Consider the following 19934-nt stretch of genomic DNA (forward strand, 5'->3'; position numbering starts at 1 on the left):
ATGAGTTTCATAAGTCTCCATAAAACTAATGATCTAACTACATGAACAAATATAGAGGTAAATAAAAGTAGGCACTGCACCAAGCTCTTATCATCTACCAGATATATGATGAGGGAATGAATTACACTAATAAATTGTACATTGAAAGGTTGTCAAAGAATCCTTTGACTCTCATAACAATTGGATGGCCATGATACATTGTTGGATGCTAATCTTGGTCTATGGAATTGAATTAGTTAATTTAAAATTAAATATGATTTATTTAAATTAATTAATTAATAAAATTATAATTCAATTCCATTGTCAACATGTTAAGAACCTAATGGGTCACACACAAAAGTTACGATTTTGATTAAATTTAGAGTATGATGATTTAAGTTAGACTTAAATCAAATTCTAGGTTTTAACTAATAAAGAACAAATTAAAAAAGTTTAATTAGGCATTAGTTAAATATTATAATTGTTATAATATTAAGGACTTATTTTTCAAATTTTAATAAGTCTAATAATAAAATTAAACCTAGATATAAATATCACATTATAACCACTCTTTTTTATGGTAATAAAAGAAAAAAAACAAATAATTTTTTCTCTTGAGTGCCGCCATTCTTGAAAAGGTATTTTAGAAAACTTCTCAATTGATTCTTTGTTGGAAATCAAAGAAGAAAAGAGGACAAATCATTGTCCACTTGCTAGCACAAACCCGTGCCATAAAACTCTCTCCTTAAGAAAGATCCGTTGCAATTGTGTGTGCAACATTGGAGGCCAAGTGTTTGAATGGCTGAGATTTTTTCACACAAGAAGGTGTTCACATTTTTCAACACCAAAAGGAATCCATTTGATTACGATATCACTTGAAAAGGTAAAAATCTCTTTTTGATTTTCTATGGTATTTAACTTTGCATTAAACAACCAAGGTGATCCAAAGGTAGGAAGCATGGTTTTTTATTTTGTTTCAATTTTTGATATTCTATTGCGTTGATACTTTAATCATGCCATTTCTAGCAATGGTATCAAAGCCTCCATTGACTCGTTTTAAGGCAAAGGTATATCTTGTTATAGTCTAATTCCAATTTTGATTGAATGTGAGGCATTTGAAAGAGATTAAATAGGTTTTAAATTTCGATTATGTTTTAAAGTAATTTATCACAGATTCAATTTTTTATTTTTAATACTTATTTGTTTCAGCAACTAATCTTGTTTAAGTGTCTCAATTTTGCAGAACAATATTTATATAAGATGCAAAAAAGAGTTTTGTAAGGTAAGGATTCAAGTTCATGGGAAATAAGATGCGGTTTGGTGACAAAATTCGATTCCATCTTGATTTGCATATGGTTCGATTTTTAATTTATGACAAGGGTATAAAATTCTCTAAAAGTTTTGAAAAAATTTGAAAGTAATCTACATTAAAAATTTTTCAATATGACATGTTTCCAGCTGCAATGGTGAAGGAAAGGCCATGAAATCATGGCTGAAACTACTGTTCCCAGCAGTAGTTTCAGGTCACAGTTTTGGCTAAGAAAGTCATCTTTAAAAAGTCTTAAAATTATGCAATTGTTATACCTTTTTGGATAAATTTTGAAGTTTGAATATGTTCAAAAGATGCTTGAAAAAATTACTGAAATTAAGGGATTTAATTCCTTGATTTATGCCACCATAAAGCCACATATGCAACCCAAAAACTACAGTTATGTATAGAATACATAAGCTACGGTTTTTTGGGGTTTTGGACAGCTAAATCAAGTCCAAAAATTATGAAATTTTAATATGGAAAGGTTCCATATGTTAGCTGAGCATGGTTAAAATTTGGAAATTAAATTCCATGATTTGGTACTGCATCAAGCCACAAAACCATGACTAGTACAATGCTACCAGAATTTTGTAAAGTCGTGGTTTTTGGATTTTAATGTCCATATTTTCAGCCTAAATTTGTGCAATTAAAAACTCTAATTCACTAAACAATATTATATGAAACAGTTTAAAAAAGATAAATTTTGATATATTCAAATTAAGGTATTTGATTCCTTAAAATAAGGATATCAGAATTTAATTAATCACATCCATAAATTTAGAAATTTGATTCTTACAAATATGAAGTGTGATAAATATGGACAGGATAAATATCATGAATTAATTTCCTTCTTTTAAGAAGAGAAATTCAAATATGACAGCTAAATATAATTAAAGATAATGTTGTCTAATATTAGATTTAAATTATCTAATGAGATTAGATAATTGAAGACACATAATCTTTAATTTAAAAAGATTAGTAAAAGTTACCTAAAACGTTTAAAGATTGCAAATTAAAAATATTTTAATTCTAATCCTAATAAGATTAAGAATGGATAATATTACTAATACTGATTAGTAAAGACTTTCCATATATGGAAAACTATTTCCATACATAGAATTAAAAATGAACTCACTAATTTCGGATGCCTCGTATGATTAACAATTAGAATAGGACACAGTTTTAATTTTATGTTCATGTGGATAGATGAATGTGGATGATTATGGACTAGGCCCAATATGATTGTGGATATATGGTTAAATTTTATCATGGTATTCATTTATTAAATAGGTCTGCGCATCTTGCTTTTCTTTTGATTTTCAGGGATTGTAAAATTCTTTCCTCACCTAATTCCCCTCAGATGTACCACGAGGTTTCTTTACTAAAATGTAATTAGTTACATATAAGCGTAAAATTAGGATTAGTTTAGGAGTTATTTTACAATTCAAAGATAAAGACCTAAAGGCGCCATAAAGATACAAGGAGAAAAATTACAATATGTTGTATGTTATCCCCTAAGTTTGACCAAGCTAATTTTCTTTGATGGCTCAAGAAAATTAGTATAGATAAAGTCCATAATCATCCAAAGTAAAATGCATGCGATAGATTTATTTTATGCCATTTAATAAATGTTATGGGATGCAAAATAGTATGCATAAGATAGATTTATTTTATGCAATTAATAAATCCTATGCATGCAAAGATGAGACCTTAACTAAATTAAAAATAAGAAACATCCCTTGGTAAATATTGAGTCACATGCCACGCATGATTAAGTTACCTTCCACCATATAGTAAGATAACCTGGCTACTCTTTTAATCAAAGATTTGTTGAGCACACTTAAGGTCACACTTTTACACGAGTATGTTTAAGCTATAGGTGAGTCTTATTCAACTAGTTTCATAAAATCTGATTGCTCGAAAACTTGATTATTACGGAAACTAGAGGCCATGGCTAGGTTAAACATATATGATATGTTTAGGCAATGTGTTGTCACCTAGTTGATCTAAGAGTTGTATAAAGATACAATTGGTAAGCTTAATTACTTATCTAATCCACCTATTATGGTTTGTTGAGCACGCTCAAGGTCATGATTATAATGGATAGGGATCTTAGCCCACTAAGAGAATCATTGAAGAGATCTCTCCAAGAAAATAGTGGGAGCAATCAATATAAGATTTACTATATCATCTTAATTGATTATAATACATGATTACTCATAAATGTTCTTTAAATGTCTAGGATGTTAGAATGCGAATACACATTACTTTGCACGACATACTTGATGTCATCATGAAATTCGAGCCAAAATGTTTGGACTGGTATATCAAGTTGAGAAATGTTTTCAAATATGTATTAAGAATAAATGTCATTAAGGACGATATCCTTGCCTTCTTGAATAGGTCAAAGAATGAGAAATTTTTAGAAGTTTAACCTTTAACCATATATATGATTAAAGTAAATTTGTCCACCATTGATCCATCATCATGTGTATTAGATACTGGATGTGGGTCACACTTATGTAATGACATGAAAGTGCTAGAAACGAGTAAAAAATTAACGAAGGGAGAGGTGGTCCTAAGAGTAGGAAATAGATCAAAGGTTGCTACATTGGTTGTAGGGACAGTTACCATACCTTTACCTTTTGGGTTGATCTTGGAATTAAGAGACTATTACTATGTTCCTTCCATATCTTGAAATATCATATCTGTGTCATACTTGGTACTATATGATGATTTTGAATTTAGCATTAAATGCAATTGTTGTTCTTTCTTGAAGGGAGAGATGCATTATGGCTCAAGGGCACATTCAAACTGTCTCGATACTCTTGATCTTAAAAGACCAAAACTAAATATAAAGGTCAAGAAAGCAAAGAAAGATGATCCAAAACTATATTACATCTGGCATTGTAAGTTTGGGCACGTAAATGAGACTCGCTTAACCAAGTTACATAAACAAGGTTATATCAATCAATTTAATTATGAATCTTATGGAACATGTGAACGTTGTTTCCTTAGTAAAATGACCAAGTTGCCTTTCACCAAGAAGAGTGAACAAGCTGAGGTGTTACTCAAACTTGTACATTCAGATGTATGTGGTCCTATGAATATTAGTGTTAGAGGAGGATACTTCTACTTCATCACCTTCTATGGTTATGTATATTTGATGAAATATAAATTTGAATCCTTTGACAAATTCAAAAAATATAGAGTAGAGGTTGAGAAACAAATTGGGAAAAATGTTCTCACTCTTAGATCTAATCAAAAAGGAGAATATCTTAGCCAAAAGTTTCAAGATTATCTAAAAGAGAATGGGATTCTCACACAGTGGACTCCTCTAGGGATCCCATAGCATAATGGGGTGTTTGAGAGAAACAACATAATGGGGTGTTTGAGAGAAAGAATCAAACATTATTGGACATGGTTCGATCCATGATGAGTCATGTAGATCTTCCTATATTTTTCTGCGGATATGCCTAGAAACTACTGCTCGCATATTGAACCAAGTTCCTACCAAATTAGTTGATAAGACACCATATGAGATATGAAGTGGAAAAAGGCTCAACCTGTCTTATGCCAAGATTTAGGGATGTACCGCTTATGTGAAGTGTACAATGTTTGATAAGCTAAAAACGAGATCAGACAAATGTAAATTTGTGGGATATCTTAAAGAATCACACATATATTATTTCTATAATCCCACTAAGCAGAAGGTGTTTGTCTTAAGGCATGTCACTTTCCTTGAGAAAGAGTTCTTAATTGAAAGGGCTAGTGGGAGTAAAGTTATACTTAAAGAAGTTCGAGACCCACAAATTGAAATTTCATTGGAACTTGAGCCTAAGATTGTGACATCTGATGTACAACCATAATCTCAAGAGGCACAACCACTCAAAAGGTCTAGTAAGATACGTCAAGCTCCAAAAAGATTTGGATTTCTCTTGGAAAAGGAAGCATTGCCCATAAAAGATGAGCCTACAACTTATGAAGAAGTGACGTTGAACATCGATTCTAAGAAATGACTAGAAGCCATGAAATTTGAAATGGATGCCATGGATACCAACCAAGTATGGGCTTTAGAGGATCCACGTGAAGGGATAAAACCCATTGGGTGTAAGTGGGTCTTTAAAAGAAAAACTAATGTAGATGGCAAGGTGCAAACCATTAAAGTTAGACTTGTAGCAAAAGGTTACAAACAAAGATAAGGAATTGACTTTGAAGAAACGTTTTCACCAGTTGCTATGCTTAAGTCCATTAGGATTTTGCTTCCAATTACTGCATACCATGATTATGAAATATGGCAAATGGATGTAACAAATACATTCCTTAATGGAAACTTGTGAGAGGAAGTGTACATGACACAACTTAAAGGTTTTACATTTAATGCTAATGCTGACAAGGTGTGCAAGCTTCAAAAGTCCATTTATGGACTTAAGCAAGCTTCTTGGAGTTGGAACATCAGTTTTGATAAAGTGTAAAAGGGTTTGACGTCATTAAAAATGACGATGAACTATGTGTCTATAAAAAGGTTAGTGGGAGCACCATAATTTTCCTAGTGCTATGTTGATGACATATTGCTCATAGGAAATGATATACCATTGTTGCAATCTACAAAGATTTCGCTGTCCAAAAAATTCTCCATGAAGGATTTGGGAGAAGTAACCTACATTCTAGGAATGAATATCTATAAAGATATATTCAAAAGGTTGCTAGGTCTTTCTTAATCCACATACATAGACAAGGTGCTAAACAGGTTTAGCATGATGAAGTCTAAGAGAGGACATTTGCCGATGTCACAAGGCTTCTATCTCTCCAAGGACATGTGTCCAAAGAATCAAGAGGAGAAAGATTGCATGGATAAGACCCTATATGCTTCAACAATAGGATCTATCATGTATGCGATGCTTTGTACTAGACTAGATGTATCTTATGCTCTAAGTGTCATAAATAGACACCAAGCTAATCTTGGTTAAGGTCATTGGATAGATGTGAAAAACATCCTGAAGTACTTACGAAGAACTAAGGATGTATTTCTGGTCTATGGAAGAGGCAAACTCCATGTTAGGGGTTATGCGAATGCAAGCTTTCAAACTGACAAAGATGATAGCAAGTCGCAAAGTGGATATGTGTTCACACTCAATAGAGGTGCAGTGACTTGGAAGAGTTCCAAACAAGAGACGACTACGGATTCTACAACCGAGGTCGAATACATCTTTGTGTCTAAAATAGCGAAAGATGCAATTTGGATTAAGAAGTTCATTACTTAACTAGACCTAGTTCCTAGCATTGTTGATCCAATACTTTTGTATTGTAATAACAATGGATCCATTGCACAAACAAAGGAACCAAGGTATCATTAGAAATCTAGACATGTATTGCTGCATTACCATGTGATTAGGGAGATCACTAGAAGAGGAGACATTTGCATAGAGCATATACCCACTGAGGATAACATTGTTGATCCTCTCACTAAAGCATTATCCCAGCAAAAGCATAATCATCATGTTGAGAACATTGACATTAAATACATAGGCGATTGGCTTCAATGCTAGTGGTAGATTATTAGTATGAGCCCTACAAGCCAATCTCTGGTTGTATGGGAATTACATTTTGAGTTATTCATGTATGACATCTTATTAATTTATAGTAATTATGAAGTAGTTCTTTATCCATAAGTTTGTGATTTAATTATTTTTTGCACTTATGTAGATAAAGCCTATGAAATTATATATGCCTTGCAAAGAAATTGTATTGGGATACAATTATAAGATCCTTATGCATCAAAGCCTTATTCCTAAAAGTTTCTAATCATTGTATTATTGAGATGGGGCATCAATAATGCTCATAGATCGACACATACTATGTTTTTTACTTGTGAAGTAAGCAACCGCTCTCATAAGTTAAAGTATAGAAATGTTTGGAACTACCATGTGGGTGCTTGCCATGGGAAAGCAAGTTCATTGAGCATAACCTGCCATGATAAATGCATTTGGTACCTCACTCAAGTATCTATGCAATACTTCTCATGTTTCAGTTGCGTAACTACTTCCTAGACTTGAGACACTAGGCTATCTTTTATGTGAAGTACTATGCTTTGATTTCATTCTTACTAGTACCTAACCAAGGATGCCAAAATATGATGTTTTTAGGTATAGTATGAAGCATATGAAGACAAATAAGTGGTCAAGATAGGAATCATCACCCTAAGTGATTCAAAGGGAAATAACTCATTAGTTCTTGGTTGGTATTAGCTTAATCAAATCCTTGGCCGATGTGATTAGGAGTTATGAAATGAGTTTCATAAGTCTCCATAAAGCTAATGATCTAATTGCAATAACAAATATGGATGTCAATAAGAGTAGACACTGCACCAAGCTCTTATCATCTTCGAGATATATGATGAGGGAATGAATTACACTGATAAATTGTACATTGAAAGGTTGGTAAATAATCCTTTGACTCTCCTAACAATTGAGTGGCCATGATGTATTGCTAATGCCAATCTTGGTCTATGGAATTGAATTAGTTAATTTAAAATTGAATATGATTAATTTAAATTAATTAATTAATAAAATTATAATTCAATTCCATGATCAACATGTTAAGAACTTAATGAGTCACACACAAAGGTTGTAATTTGGATTAAATTGAGAGTGTGATGATTTAAGTTAAGACTTAAATCAAATTATAGGCTTTAACTAATAAAGACCAAATTAAAAGAGTTTAATTAGACATTAGTTAAATATTATAATTATTATTATATTAAGGACTTATTTTGTAAATTTTAATAAGTCTAATAATAAAATTAAACCTAGATATAAATATCACATTATAGCCACTCTTTTCTATGGCAACAAAAGAAAACAAAACTAATAGTTTTTTCTTTTGAGTGCCGCCACTCATGAGAGGTTTTTTCAGATAACTTTATAATTGATTCTTTGCTAGAAATCAAATAAGAAAAGAGAACAAATCATTGTCCACTTGCTAGTACAAGCCCGTGACATAAAGCTCTTTCCTTGGGAAGGATCCATTATAATCGTGTGTGCAATATTGGAGGCTAAGCGTTTAAGTGGTTGGGATTCTTTCACACAAGAAGATGTTCACATTTTTCAACACCAAAAGGAATCCATTTGATTACGATATCATTTGGAAAGGTAAAAACCTTATTCTGATTTTCTATAGTATTTAACTTTGCATTAAACAACTAAGATAATCCAAAGGTAAGAGGCATGGTTTTTCATTTTGTTTCAATTTTTATTATTCCTTTGCATTGATGCTCTAATCATACTGTTCCTAGCACATATATCATATAAATATCAAGCATAGCCTCATTTTTTGTAAAATGGTTTCATAATCATACTAACATAATCTAGCCTAGGCATCATATCTCTAGGCATTTCTCATTGTTCACAAGCATTTACTAGTCTAAGGATACTTCCTCTAGACATACATATCATACATTTCATTAAAAGAAGCATACATGCACACCTAGTCATTATGCCTTTAATCATAGAAATCCCCACTTACCTCAATAACACGAGTTTTCCTTCTTCAAAACTTGTACAATTCAACTCACTAAAGCCTTAATTTCAGTGCAACAGTTTAACATTCAAACATTAGACAGAATTCTTACTTCTTATTATCATCTGGCGTATAGCAACGCATAAATATTGACATTTATACCACATTTCTCTATTTCATAGCTAAATTCTAGCTTTCAGAGCAATTCTAACTTTTCAACATAGCACATTTTCTAGTAATTCATCACCCAAGCTCAACTTTCATAAATTCTTCTCAACTTTCATAAATTCTTCTCAACTTTCAAAAATTCTTCAACAATGGCTAAATGTTTTACCTCAGGCATTAATTTGGCTTACTTGGACTCCAAATTTCCAACCACATTCAAGTACCTTCAGCTACCAAAGCTAGAACATAAGGTTTCTACATCATTAACCATTTAAATTAATAAACAATCAATGAAAAGATTCAATCTTACCTCTAGATTGATTTTCTAGCCTTAAGTCACCTTTTTTCAAACTTAAATTTCCACTTATAGGGTATAAGGATCAAAAGACAACAAAAGGGCATTGTTTTTCCTTTATTTTCTAAATGGACTAATTGCCCAAAGCTTATATATTTTTGCAAGTTTTCATGCATCTATCAATAGATGGCATAGATGGCATGCATTTATCGATAGATCCTTCACAGATCGTAACATTTTTACCTCTCATTTATCTATAAATTTTTCGAGTCTATCAATAGATGGTATTCATGCACTTTCATTTCATTCTCGTAATGCAATTTATCAATAGTTTTTAGGCTTCTGTCAATAGAATGTGCCCTTTTCTTTTCATCATCAGTCCCAAGTGGCTATCTATGATAGTTACCGGGATTCTATTGATAGATATCCTTCAGTTGTCCTTCTATTACTCCCGGGTGGACATCTAGTGTAGTTATCAAGAATCTATCGATAGATGCTCTTCAACTCTTACATTTCCTTCTTCTATGTTCCATCTATTGATAGATCATGAACATCTATCTATAATTTATACTTAAACTTCAATTCTTCATAAATTTAACCCTTCAGTTTCATTCTTCTAAGTTCTCATGTATTCTCATTCTAATAATCATTTTAATCTACCATATTTTACTCATCATCAAGGCATGTATTCACAATATAACTTTAATCTTTCTCTCATGCTCTATGCCACATAGTATATCAATCAAACATAACATAAATCACATACACATCATGTCACGACCCGGTACTCCCCTCGAGCCCTGTGACAACCGCCGCGGGGTCCCGGTAGACACTTATTGCCCGGATGTCAACCCGAAACCCCGCAAGGCTTTACTATCAGTTTCTCTGTTCCCTTGTGAGCAACCATTGTCAAATATCGTGTTCTAAAAGATTTTAAGCTGTTTCCAACTTTAAACAAATAAAATATTAATTTTTCGTCTCACAGGGGTATTTTGGTCATTTTTCTCAAAAATTTTGAAACTGGCTAAAACGTAATATACAAGTACAAAACACATAATTCATATTCAAAATGAGTTTAAAAGTCTAAAATCTTCATTTAAAACGAAATTATGGTTATTTGAATATAATAAGAAAATAAAAGAAATATTAAGTAAAATATTCTATTTTCTTATAAAACAATATTTATAGAGTTATACGTGAATAATTTTTATAGCGTAAAAGCTAAATAAATTTATACATACTGAAATACAGTAAGCCAAAATATTTAATTTAATTTACAATAACAAGAGTGCCCCCGAATAAACAAAAGTAAAGAGGACTGTGAACCTACGGTTTGGAAAATGCAGATCCCACTGTAGTCCTCGATGAGATCAGCTATCTACAGTCTATACTGAACCTGAAATGGGTGGAAAGGAGGGTGGTGAGATTATAAAATCCCAATGAGTAAACAGACATCATCATAAACATCTAGAGTTGAGTACATGGAGACAATAAAGTAAATCATCATAAACTGGGTTATACAATTAGAACACATCTCGTTCAAAATACGTAAAAAGGCTTATGAATCTCATAAAAATCTAGGCTTGTGCCATAAATCCATTCTCGGGGACACCTTGGCCGAGGCATCCTACCGAGACCGCCAAGGCTATTAAAATTCACATTTCACATAAATCATGTTTTTGTTTTGAAAACATAGCCGTTCCTTGGCGTTGGCTGAGTTCCCCCTCACGTGGTGGTTTAGCGTGAAGTGAACCCTAAACTTTACCCCAGGAGATACCCTACGCGCCTCTCCGTTCGAGGTAAGAATATAATGGGGTTTACCGTGCCCCTCTAAAAGGCTGGTCCACAGAAACCCCCTACTGCAGTGATTAATTAATATATAATCCACCATATAATAAAACTCAATAACATGATATGGCAATTTTGTAATTCGTAGTTTTTCAAGGTAACCAAACAATTCGCATTTCAATACAATTGCCAACTAGCCAATCATGCTCGATTTATCATAAGCCAGTTAATTTAAACAATCAAATTGCCACAATTAACAGTCTCCGTGTACTCTATTTTTCAAAATCACTATTAATTTCAAAACAATTTATAATTTAATTTCATTGAAACTCATTTATTCATAAAACATGAAAATTTATCTTTTTAAATTCCTTTTTCCATAGAATTCATGAAAGCATCTAAAAACCACCCTAGATAATTAAAATGACAGTAAGTTTACTCACAATGTCTAGAATGCAGACTTTCGAAGCACTCTGTCTACTGGTCCTCGGATGCAATTTCCTTGCCTTTATCGGAGGACTCACCACCTTGACACAGTACAAAATCGAGAGTTTCACCAAGTTGGTACTAAATCAAAATTAAACTAATTTAGACTACCAATGCATGATATGGAATGCAAAAATGCACTGGTAACTATCTAAACCCGGTATTGGCCTAATTCGTCTTATCACCCGATTAAATTCCTAACGGGTCCGTTTAAACTCCAATTTAATTCTTTTCAGTTTCTATACCTCAATTGCACCCAAATTAACTTAATGTCCCTCAGTGTGGTGCAAATTATCAGTCCCAACAGCAAATTACGAAAATACCCCTAGTGGGTAAAAATTCGTATTTTTGCTCCGAAAATTCCCATTATTTTTCTAGGCTCATAATTCATCATTCCTTAACCAATTCTCCTAGAATAAAATCAAACTCATCCTCACTCACTACATGGTAAATTCAGCCATTAATGGTTGGGGGAGAAAATAAATTCTTTTCTTGTTGTTTTGTTTCTAAATATGCTAAACTAACTAAAAACACTAACATAAATTAAAATCAAATAAATCCAACAACTTTCTCTCTCCTAACCCATTTTTTCAGAATTGAATTCATCATGAAAACATGTAATTTAATCATGGAAAATAAAGAGAAATGCTTGGGAATAAGAAAACTCAAGCTTAATAGAAAAAATCTCACCTTTTTCACTTAATTTCCTTGAAAATTCACACTTTTTCTTTGATTTTCTCTCTCTAGGGTTTTGTTTTTTTTTTCTCTCTCTTCTTGCTGGTTTGGCCGGCCATGGGGTGGAAGATGGGCTGATTTTGTGCCTTTTAAAAAGGAAAATAATAAATTAATAAAGGCATGACACATGGCATCATGTCATTGGCCCGTTTTTAAAATTTTAAAAATTTAAACATTTTATCTCCACCACATGTTTAGTCAAGGGTCAAAGATGAAGACAAAGGAAGACCATGTGCTGGAAAAAATATCCTGGTGGTGGAAAATTACAATTTTGCCCCTGAGGTGGCAAAATTACCATTTTACCCCTATACTCCAAATTATACCAAAATTAAAATTTTTCACTTCTAAACCTCAAATCATACTTCAATAAGTCAAATTATACTCCAATAAGTCAAATTATACTCCAATAAGTCAAATGGGGCCAAAAAATTCTTTTCTAAAATTCCCATTTTGTCCCCAAGTGGCAAATGACCATTTTGCCCCTAGTTAGTGAAAATTCCGATTTGACTCCAAATTGATCCTCAAACTCCAAATTACCATAAGTCATCCATGAACTGTGAAACTCTTAATCTCACCTTAAAATTCCTATTTGATCTAGTTCGAGGATTAAATAAACTTTGTTGTACCTCTAGGTACAATGCCGACTTTTGTAAATTTTTCGGGACTCTCCTAGCATGCAATCATGCTATCATCACATGTAAGTCATGAATAGTATTTTATAAGGTCGGGCTTTACACATCATGCTCATTTAATTGCCAAATGATGCACTACACCATTTGGGTGCCAAACATTTGCATAACATCATCATTTAGGTGCCAAACATGTTCACAATGTCATTTTAGGCCTTTACATACCTATACATTTCATAATCATGCTTTTATGGACATAGGCATTCCTTATTTTCATAAACACATACATTAAGGTTCAAATTAACCCATCAACTAGCTTAACTTCCATACATATCTAACATAGAAGTTAGGGGTATTATAATAATCTTCCTAAATTTTAATTAGTACTTTTTTTTCTATATATATATAAATATATATCAAATACTGTAATGTTATTTCTCAACAATCACTTTTTCAACAAACACATTCTATTTAAATGTTGAAACACTAAAACACGAAATGCAACATTATAGTTTTTCTCTTTTTAGAGTTTTTATATATGATTTAGTGGTATATATAATTTATACTAATAATTAATATGTATGTATTTTCTTCAACTATTTATTTAAGGGTAAAATACCTTCATCCTCTTAAATTTTAATCGAAATTACACGAAGATTTATTAGTTTTCAAAATAAACACCACGTCCTAAAAAAGTATTTTTCGCTGGACACGTAGGTCCAACAGTTAGTCAACTGTTAGTGTTTTCATCAGTTTGATGATGTGGTTAGGATGAAAAAATAATTTTACGTTTGATTAATTTTTAAAATTACTATTATATAATTTTATTAATTTTTTTATTAATTAAAAAAAAGCTCCCCATCTGGGGAGCCTAATCGAGGCTCCCTTCCATTGGGAGCACTAGTCGATGCCCCCCTTTCTTGGGGAGCTAGGAAGCTTCAATTGGTGCTCCCTTTTTTTAAAATATAATAATAATTTTTGAAATTAATAAAAAAAAGTATTTTAATCCTTTCATAATCTCTGTTAACGATGTTTACACTTTAAGGTGGAGTGCCTATTTCGAAAATTAATAGACTCGTTGAAAATTTTGATTAAAACTTAGAAGAGTGTGAGTATTTTACCTTTTATTTAATCATCCTCATTTGTCAATATAAAAGAAGGAAAGAAAGAGCTCCTCTTATATCCTCCAAATTCCTTATAATAAAGTAGAAAGCATAGTAAGTTTCCTTTGTAAAATAAGAAACAAGCACTTCCATAGCTTACAATGATGACAAAAGGAGGAAGGAAAAAGAATTAGTTGAGAAGGCAAAAATAATTCATTATCATCTAGTTGTCCAAGTAAGAATGGCAAGAATTATATACCAAAGCAAACTTCTTGGCCAAATTACACACAATAATTTATTATCCCACATAGAAGGTTCAGCAACTTGACTTGAAAGAGGCATGATTTCCATCAAAGTTTACCAATTTCGTCAATTGACTTAATTTATAAAGCTGTAAAACAGTTTTAACTTATTCTCTGATAGATTATATATATATATATATATGTTCTAAAGCAAGAGTAACTTTGAATTTCAATTCCATAATTCAGTATCTGTTCACAATCCTTGGCAACTAGGCCAATATATTAATAATATTCGCCATATCTAAGCAATAAGCAATGCCCCCCACCATTAAAAGAATCCAAACATACATGCATTTGCTCTTTCAAATCTCTAATTAAAAAATATTAAGGTTTCAATCTAGGTTTAGTTTATTACAATAATCAAATATATATTTGTACACAAAGAAGTAACAACTCAAGTTTTGTTGGCATTGCCTTGGTAGCAATTTTGTTGGGACTGTGACATTAAAATATGCCGCAAATGGACCCCACTAGATCTTTCCCCATACATTGAACCTGTAATTTCTTTTAATATAAAAACACAAAAACCAAAAACCCTCACATATAAAATGCTTTGGCAACTAGTAAAAATTTCTCCCCTCTCAGTTTTCCTTTTATTTGCCTTGATGGAATTCAGCTGAGCAAATTATTCATGATTGCAACTCCTAGATTCTCGCCTTAATTCCAGGGAAGTTCCCTTCTATTTCTCTTTTTTTTGGGGGTGGGGATTTCTGGGTGTTGAAGATTTTTTGCAGATGAGTAAAATTTTTATCTTTTTTGGTTTATCAATTGGATGAATATTTTTTATGTTGGGTGGCTTTTTCTTTACTCTTTTGGTGATTTTGAGGGTGGGTTTTTTATTGGGTATATCAAGCTTTCTTCTTTTGTTTGTGAGATTTGTGCTTAGGGTTACAAATTTGTTAATGGATGCTTGTTTAGCTTGATGAACTGGGTACTTCGAGGTTCTCTTACTGGCTTGTTTGTTAGCGGGAAATGTCTTAAAAGGGAAGAACAAGAAATTCTTATGCTTGGTTTTGGTTTATTGAGTGCTTGAATCACAGATAGGAGCGAGTAATGATACTTATAGACTAGTGATTGAGGGGAAACAAGTTGATGGGAATGACATAAAATTATATGCTTGAAATAAGTAATGGAAGGAAATCTATCACAAGGAGGAATGATTTCTGGTGGGGGTTCTTTTGGAGGCCTTGACGTACAAGGATCAATGAGAGTTCATCATCATGCACAACACCCACATAATATACATCAACATCACCACTCTAACCCTCGCCAAGGAGCTTCTATACACCCTTCTATTCATGAGGGTTTTCCACTCACAATGGGAACCATGCAAAACTGTGATCAAACCATTGCGATGACAGATTACAATAAGGGAGAGAGAAGGAAAAGTTCGGTCAGCGATGAGGATGAACCGAGCTTTACGGAGGAGGGTGTCGATGGTCACAATGATGGAACTAAGGGCAAGAAGGGATCTCCATGGCAGCGTGTGAAGTGGACCGATAAAATGGTGAGGCTTCTAATTACGGCAGTGTCTTATATAGGAGAGGATGCAGCTGGGGACTGTGGTGGTGGGATGAGGAGGAAATTTGCAGTTTTACAGAAGAAGGGTAAGTGGAAATCAGTGTCGAAAGTCATGGCCGAAAGGGGCTATCATGTTTCACCTCAGCAGTGTGAGGATAAGTTCAATGACCTGAATAAAAGGTATAAGAAACTAAATGATATGCTTGGTAGGGGCACTTCTTGTCAGGTTGTTGAACAGCCAGCACTTTTGGATGTTATAGATTACTTAACAGAGAAAGAAAAGGATGATGTTAGGAAAATTTTAAGCTCAAAGCATCTTTTCTATGAGGAGATGTGTTCTTATCATAATGGGAATAGATTGCATCTACCTCATGATCCACAATTGCAGCGTTCCTTGCAGTTGGCTCTTAGAAGTAGAGATGATCATGAGAATGATGATGCAAGGAGGCATCAGCATGATGATCTTGATGATGATGATCATGATATGGAAACTGATGATCATGATGAATTTGAGGAGAATCATGCTTTGCATGGGGACAGCAGGGGAATGTATGGGGTGTTAGGGGGCTCTGCAAAGAGGTCAAGACAAGGTCAGGTCCATGAAGATGCTTGTTTCCAGAACTCATTAAACTCTCAGGACTGCAACAAAAGTTCTTTTTCATATTCACCAATCACCCAAGCTGATATGAATCAAGTCCTACCTGACAATACGAGAGCTGCTTGGTTACAGAAGCAGTGGATTGAGTCTCGCTCACTTCAGCTAGAAGAGCAGAAACTACAAATTCAAGTTGAGATGCTAGAATTGGAGAAACAACGTTTTAAGTGGCAGAGATTTAGTAAGAAAAGGGATCGTGAACTGGAAAAGATGAGAATGGAAAACGAGAGGATGAAGCTTGAGAATGAGCGAATGGCATTAGAGTTGAAGCGAAAGGAATTTGCTGCTGACTAAGGCCAAGTGACTTGTAGTCAAACTTCTTTTTTGCCAGTACTAGGCCTTGATGCAAGATTTTTTTTTTTGTTGGTAAGCTGCTATTGATTTTATCCTGGAGTATCACATAAAGAACGGGCAAACTAGGTTGAAAAATATGATGCTGCCTGCTTTTGTTGTGTAAACATAGGTAGTGATGATTACAGTTGCTACTTTTTGAATTTTGCCTTATGTGAAATGCTATTGTTTATGCTAGAAGAATTTTATGCAAAGGATCTCTTTTGTAGTTTGTAGTTTTCTTATTATCATTGCATAAAATCGTTAGTTTGGGTGTTTAATATAATGCTTTTTTTTTTTTTCTCATGATAATACTCAGATGTGTGCTTTTGTTCAATTTCTTGTTTCAACCCACTGTCTAAAACTCATAAGTCTGTACATTTATTGATTTTGATTAATTTTATTATGGTTGCTATTTTTTTATGCTTTTTTCCTACTTTTGTCTTAGGCTGTAAATGTGTTTGGACTTTGGTGTATAACAATGACCTCTTAAAGGTTCCTCCATTGTTTCAGATAGATGTGCTGTTTATTATTTTAGATGGAAGTTTAGGTATTTTTGCAGGTGCTGATTAAAGTTTAGAGCTATTCTGGTTGACATCTTAGCTTTCAAAAGACTGTATTAGAGTTTCCAATTTATGGTTCTGTTATGTATTTGTTATTGACTGGTTTTCTGGCTGGAACAACTCCTTGCAATGCACATTAAATGAGGGAAGGATTCTGGAGCTCTTGCATTTTTTTTCCAAAATAGCTAGTTGTCTTGATTGCACCTACCAAGACACCTCATCCATTCCAATATATTCAAGTGAAAGAAGCATTTTTCCTTCTGAGGGCAATAAATGGATGCTCAAACTGTATAGATACGAGGGCAAAGTAGGCAGAAAAGGCTTAGTTGTGATACAAGCATATCAAAGTTAACTGGAAAGAGTCAGTCCACCAATTAGATGTTGGAAGCTAGACCTATAACTAAGATGCCAACTTGAATACTTAATTAACTTGATTCTCTTAATTGAGAAATGCACAAGCTCAGAAATTAATTGTTTCTTTCCTTCCATGTGAATAAAAATCCTGCACTACTAAGCATGTGGCCTTCTGAAGAAAAGCTATAAGTAGGCATTTAGTGCCTTTAAATTTTTTTTATTCTAATTTTTTGGAACTTGTTATTGATGAAGGTCATAATGCATAAAACAATTCTCACAAGTAGGACTTTAACTTATAAAGTGAGATTTTATGTTTGTCGATCTTAATTCAGTTTTTTCCCCTAAATAATCATCTCATTATAGTGATCGTTTAGGTTATCCCTTCTTATGATATATCTCTGTCATGTGCATACTCATGCATGCACACTGATTTAGGACACTCAGGAGTTTACATAAAATTGACAAGAACTAATACTGATGTATTATGTTAAGTTGCTAAGGATTTTGGATGGATTTATAGGATTAATTGAGGCCAGATAGATGAGAAGTTATGAGAAGAATTGGGCCTTTGAGGCATTTTAGCCTCAGGTTAAAATTGGGTGGAAAAATTAATGGTTTTGTAAAAGTTATTTGGTGTTGTCCTCGGAATCTAAAAAGTACCTATGAAAAATAAATTAGGGTTAGGATAGAAATTTGGTAGTTTCTTAGATGTTGATTATGGTTTGGTAGATGATGAATTTAGGGCTTCAAGGTGATGGTTCAGGGTTGATTTGTAATCTGAAACTGAACAAGAATCAAAAGAAAAAAGAATAAGAGACCAGGGCTTAATACTCTGGGTTAGTGGTATTTCAAAGAAAGCATAAAGGTAATGTGGAATGCTAGAAGTTGTTGATGTATTTTTGCTGTTACAGTGCCTTCAACACTTGGAGACTAAAATGAAGAAAATGTTAATCTGGAAAAATATTGCATAATATGTGTTATTCCTATTTGATGTAAGGGTACATCAGATTGCTAATCATGTTTAGTTATGTTCTATGATAAATTCGAATGGAGAAGATAAACATAGAAGGGCAACGTTTGAGGGTTCTTTAGTCCCTGCACTTTAAGGCAGGACTCACTCTCTCAAGTGTTGTTGTTTGATATGTAGAGTCTGTGTGCTCTAAATGACCTTCGTAATTAAAACTATTTGTAAAAAAATTATAAAAGAATTACAATGTCAATCTTCTGTTTGTGGTTAATTTTTGTGGTTTATTTAAGTTCCTACATTGTCCTGTATCTGATGCCTGGGTCTTGACATATAGTTCCTGGATGGAAAGTATTTCTTGTTGACACCATGATGGCAAACTTTGCTGATGATTGTGATATCCTTTCCTCAAAATATATATATTTCTGTGTGCTAGAGACAGAAGGGGTATTTGCATTCTGTAGCTTTCAAATCCTTGTCTTGAGTGTCTCTAATTGCTGCGTGAGTATTCCTAGAGGTGATGAATAATGGTTTTTTGTAATATGGATATAGGTAAGAAGAGTTCAATGGATTCTGGCCAGGACTACCCTCCTATTGTTGCATGAGCAATGGAAGCCATCTAACCATATGAATTAGTATCCTATACACCAACAGTGGAGTTTAAAAACTTCACAAGCAGGTTCTTATGCTTGCTACATATCCATTTAATAATAAATATGATAACTTAGGAATCTTGTATTAAGTTCATTATATAGATAAATGAATACATCTTAAGCATATAAAGTAGCTATTGGAGTTGTTAATCTCCATTGCTGGTGTATAGGGTAATAATACCTTAACTTATTGTCCCTTTTTCCCCCTTTTCATCCTCAGGCAATCTCCTTGGAAGCCATTTGCATTTCTGGATAAACCTGCCGAAGGAGGATATATTTATAATTATGTAGATGTGCTTTAAAATCCTGATGCAAGGTCTATAAACAAGAAGTGCTGATATGACAATTTATTGCAGCCTCCTGGATTATAGAAAGATGAGAAAATGTATCGGTTGTAACTGATTTTTTTTTTTTTCATTCTGGAAAGTGAATGTTTAAGATTGATCTGATGGTCCATAGCTGGAAAAATGGTATATTAGCTGCAAGCAGTTATAATGATTCAATTAAGAGATCTCTTTTAACATTGAAAAATGTTTAACATAATATTGGAAGGAATAAGGGTATTCCTTCCTCAATGTTCCA

At 33.0% G+C, this 19934-nt stretch overlaps 1 protein-coding gene across 1 annotated transcript; it reads left to right on the plus strand.

Moving 5' to 3' along the window:
• On the plus strand, nucleotides 14847-19934 carry LOC18592603. Its single transcript, XM_007019418.2, has 3 exons — nucleotides 14847-16854; nucleotides 19252-19378; nucleotides 19573-19934. The coding sequence occupies exon 1, from the start codon at nucleotides 15442-15444 to the stop codon at nucleotides 16780-16782; it is 1341 nt and encodes a 446-aa protein (XP_007019480.2). The 5' UTR covers nucleotides 14847-15441; the 3' UTR covers nucleotides 16783-16854; nucleotides 19252-19378; nucleotides 19573-19934.

This window comes from Theobroma cacao, chromosome 8, assembly GCF_000208745.1.
Source record: "Theobroma cacao cultivar B97-61/B2 chromosome 8, Criollo_cocoa_genome_V2, whole genome shotgun sequence".
NCBI classification, from domain to species: Eukaryota; Viridiplantae; Streptophyta; class Magnoliopsida; order Malvales; family Malvaceae; genus Theobroma; species Theobroma cacao.

Coding starts and splice junctions, on each gene's coding strand:
- LOC18592603 (XM_007019418.2), top strand. CDS start 15,442: ATGGAAGGAAATCTATCACAAGGAGGAATGATTTCTGGTGGGGGTTCT.